The sequence below is a fragment of the Lygodium microphyllum genome, chromosome 25 (genome assembly GCF_053477565.2).
Source record: "Lygodium microphyllum isolate KBCC chromosome 25, Lygodium_microphyllum_v1.1.10, whole genome shotgun sequence".
In the NCBI taxonomy this organism is placed as follows: Eukaryota; Viridiplantae; Streptophyta; class Polypodiopsida; order Schizaeales; family Lygodiaceae; genus Lygodium; species Lygodium microphyllum.
In genome coordinates, this window is record NC_141159.1 from 129618397 (window position 1) to 129621777 (window position 3381).

A 3381-nucleotide genomic window follows, 5' to 3' on the forward strand; every position below is an offset into this window, starting at 1 on the left:
CTTTGCGAAGCTAGAAAGTAGGATATGACTTATGGGAACTTGAAAGGATCTTCATAAAAGTGGTGGCAACCTTGCCCTTGGTGGTTGCGATTCGCATTTGAGCTTCGCCTTTGAAATGCACTTGTAGGAGTGACGTAAACAATTCTCATCAAAATAAATAAAGGAGAATGCGTGTTGTGTATGCACACGTATATATTCGCGTGTGTGTGTATAGGCACATGACGTAATTTCAAAAACTTGTCCTAGTTCCTAAATAGTGGAGGAAATCTCACTATCCACAAATATATGTAGAGAAATAGAGACTCGAGAGATGCGATTATTTGGCGAGAACTTGAAAATATAAATAATACGCACATGAAATGGTTGCCACCATACATGCAAAGACGGTTGATAATACAAAGAGCTACCATTAGGGAAGCCAATTAAAGAGCTGCAGAAGGGAAAAGCTCTGGTGATAAGAATAGATGCTTATAAGATCAATTAGAAGCGCAAGCGGCGGCTGCAGTGGTGAGGAAGCTGGGCGAGGGGGAGGAGAAGGCGGGGTCCTTGAGCATGAGGCCCATCATGGCCCCGTACATGGCGTCGGTGAGGTGGAGGCCGTCCCAGCTGATGAAGTTGTTGGGGTTGGCGCAGGGGCTGGCCGGGAGGGAGAAGGAGCTCGGCATGAAGCGCGGGAAGCAGGCGGCCTGGGTGCTGGTGAAGTCGTAGTCGGAGGCGTGGTCGAACACCTGCAGGAAGGCGGCCGAGGTGTCGAGGTAGACGATGTCCACGCCAGGATGGCGGGAGGCGATGTCCTGGAGGGCAGCGCTGAGCAGCTGGTTGTGGCGGTCGCTCACGGCGCTGACGTGGGCGACGCAACCGTGGGAGTCGTGCGGAGAGGAGGCAAAGCGGGACATGTAGGTGGCCATGCAGCCCATGGGGAACTCCCCCTGCACCACCATTCTCTTGACTCCTGTGCTGAGGATGCGGTCCTCGACCTGGCTGGCCACCTTCTGCACCACGGAGGGGACCATGGCGGCGACAGAGGAGGGGTCGGGCTGCGGCGAAGACCAAGCGTAGTTGTAGTCGTTGCCCCCGATCTCGCCGATGTACACCAGAGCGTTGCTCATGTCGAGGGGGGCGGAGGTACGTCTACTGGTTGCCTCGAGGTCCGCGAGGAACCATCCCACCTGGACGTCCAGAGAGTCGGGAGTGCTGGAGTTCACTCCTGCGAGCTGCTCCAGAGTGCGTACGTCTAGAGCTGTGGCCCCCGCAACCGCAAAGTTCTCGTTCTGCATGATCCGTGGGCGTGCAGCTGCCGTAGTACTACTGCTGCTGGTGGTGTTCTGCTGCTGTACGCGGAGGTGAGCGGGCAGCAGAGGCACCCCGAGAGCCTGGCACAGGAAGTCGACCATGAGCCTGCCGTCGCTCCAGCGACCCGTGGCCTCGTGGAAGAAGGTGGAGCCGTAGGGGAGGCTGGAAGCGATCGAGCCTGGATTGTTGCCGGTGTCGGTGGTGGAGTCGCCGAAGGCCAACACGGGAGAGAAGCTGCTGGCGGGGCATGGCGGCGCAGATGATATTGATGAATGTGCTAAGGCACTGCTACGTCTGGTTAGAGCTGGCGCCGCATGAGCTGGATCGGCCTCCTCCTGCGATCTGCCTATCGACATAACTGAACTTGCTTGCGGTCCCAGGCGCCTGGCAGCCTGGCAGCCCTCATGCGCCGAGAGGACTGTAAGTGCAACAAGAACAAGCTGGAGAAGAAGACGACGAAGGGCCTTGGCTGGCAGCGGAAGCGTCGCGCTTGCCATCGTCAATATTCGTCGTCGGTGAATTGAGTTTCCGCTTTCGAGCTTCGGTCTTGTGTGTCTGCGCGTGAGTGTGTCGTGCGGTGCTCGTGCTTCTCTTGTGTCTGCCCTCTCTGCGCTTCTGCGCCGGCCTCGCTCGAGTCTCCCCTATTAATACTTTTACGAAGTCGGAAGCCGGGAAGGAAATTCGGCCGCTTTTCGAACTCCGAAGGCGAAACTGTAAGCGCCAAAAGCAACCGCGGTCCGCGTCCCTGCTCCCTCTACTTCCGCTTTTAGTGTAATTGTTGGCTTTTGGGCCAGGCGCGTCCTTCAGGCTGCTACTTGCACTTTTAGTATAATTGTTGCTCGTTACCTTGGCTCTTGGGCCAAGCGCTAACTTTTTTTAATTCAAAGAATGGGACGGTTGGCTTCATCCAATCCAAGCTTTTGAATTTGGTTGTGGTCCCAGCTGGAAAAAAACCCAGGTTTAGTGTAATCCCACCAAAATTTCAAGATTTTACTTGTAATTTTTAAATTTATAGGTTTTGGGTACCTTAGAATTCAAGGTTGTTGAAAGATTTTAACTACTTTTTGTGAAAACTTAGGTATTTAGTATTATCAAATTTTGATAAGCAATTCTTTTTATGGTTAGTTTTAAATCTATAGGTTTTTATACACACACACACCCACACATTCATATATACATATTACAGAGAGCACATATAAGTTATCACGCTAAAACTCATCATTCTAATAATGAGGAAACTACAACTATAAAATGGCCAATTTTCCACCCTATTCCCCCATCTTCCAATCTCAAACTTCAAATCTAGTCCTTGAGCTCACTAGTCACAACTCACAACCACCTTTATGTGTGAGAGAGAGAGAGAGAGAGAGAGAGAGAGAGAGAGAGAGAGATGAAATGATATATTAACGTCTAGAAAAGGCCAAAATGACCTATGAGACCATGAGTTACAATAATGTGTATAATGGTATAATTGTCTCTGCAAATTATGTAGCACAAAGCAAAATAAGAAAGGAAACTAAATCTGGCTATTTGTAAAACGTAGACCTCTATCTAGTAACAATGAGCTCTAGATGGTACAATCTCATGTGGGTATGGAGGGCCTAGCTCTAGCTAGAGCAGTAATTCCCTATATCTGCCTATGAAGGTGTCGTCGGTGTTTGTGTCGAGACCTAGGATGTCCTGGTCAACTAAGTTGAACGGCCCGATCAATCAATACTCCTTGTTTGTGTGTGGACCATGGCAGCCAGATAATCTCTTGTGTGGACTGGGGTTGTAATTGTGCGGAAGTCTCCTTGTCTCCTATGCAAAGAAGTCTGTGAATTGCCTTTATAAAGGGCCTTGGTGTCGTGGAGTAAATGTATTTATGAGGCACATGTCATGAAGCCATTGTATCTCAAGCAGAAAAAGGCCAAGGCCTCATTAATCGGTAAAATCCATGACTTTGGACAATGGTCCAAATCTGTCTCTAAAAGAGACATTGGAAACAACCACAGATCTCATAATAGGTCAGGTAGTGGAAGATACAATGCTCCTCTATCTCTGCCTGTAATTGACGTATAATCTAGCGTATGCACTCTTCTGGTGGGA

General features: G+C 50.0%; 1 protein-coding gene across 1 annotated transcript; it reads right to left on the bottom strand.

Moving 5' to 3' along the window:
- Nucleotides 1–476: 476 nt before the first annotated feature.
- LOC148014738 (GDSL esterase/lipase At3g48460-like) lies at nt 477–1790 on the bottom strand. Its single transcript, XM_087666591.1, has one exon. It carries the CDS (start codon nt 1788–1790, stop codon nt 477–479), a length of 1314 nt encoding a protein of 437 aa, XP_087522717.1.
- Nucleotides 1791–3381: the final 1591 nt, after the last annotated feature.

Excerpts from the sequence above, each read along its gene's own strand:
- LOC148014738 (XM_087666591.1), bottom strand. The coding sequence starts at position 1,790 with ATGGCAAGCGCGACGCTTCCGCTGCCAGCCAAGGCCCTTCGTCGTCTT.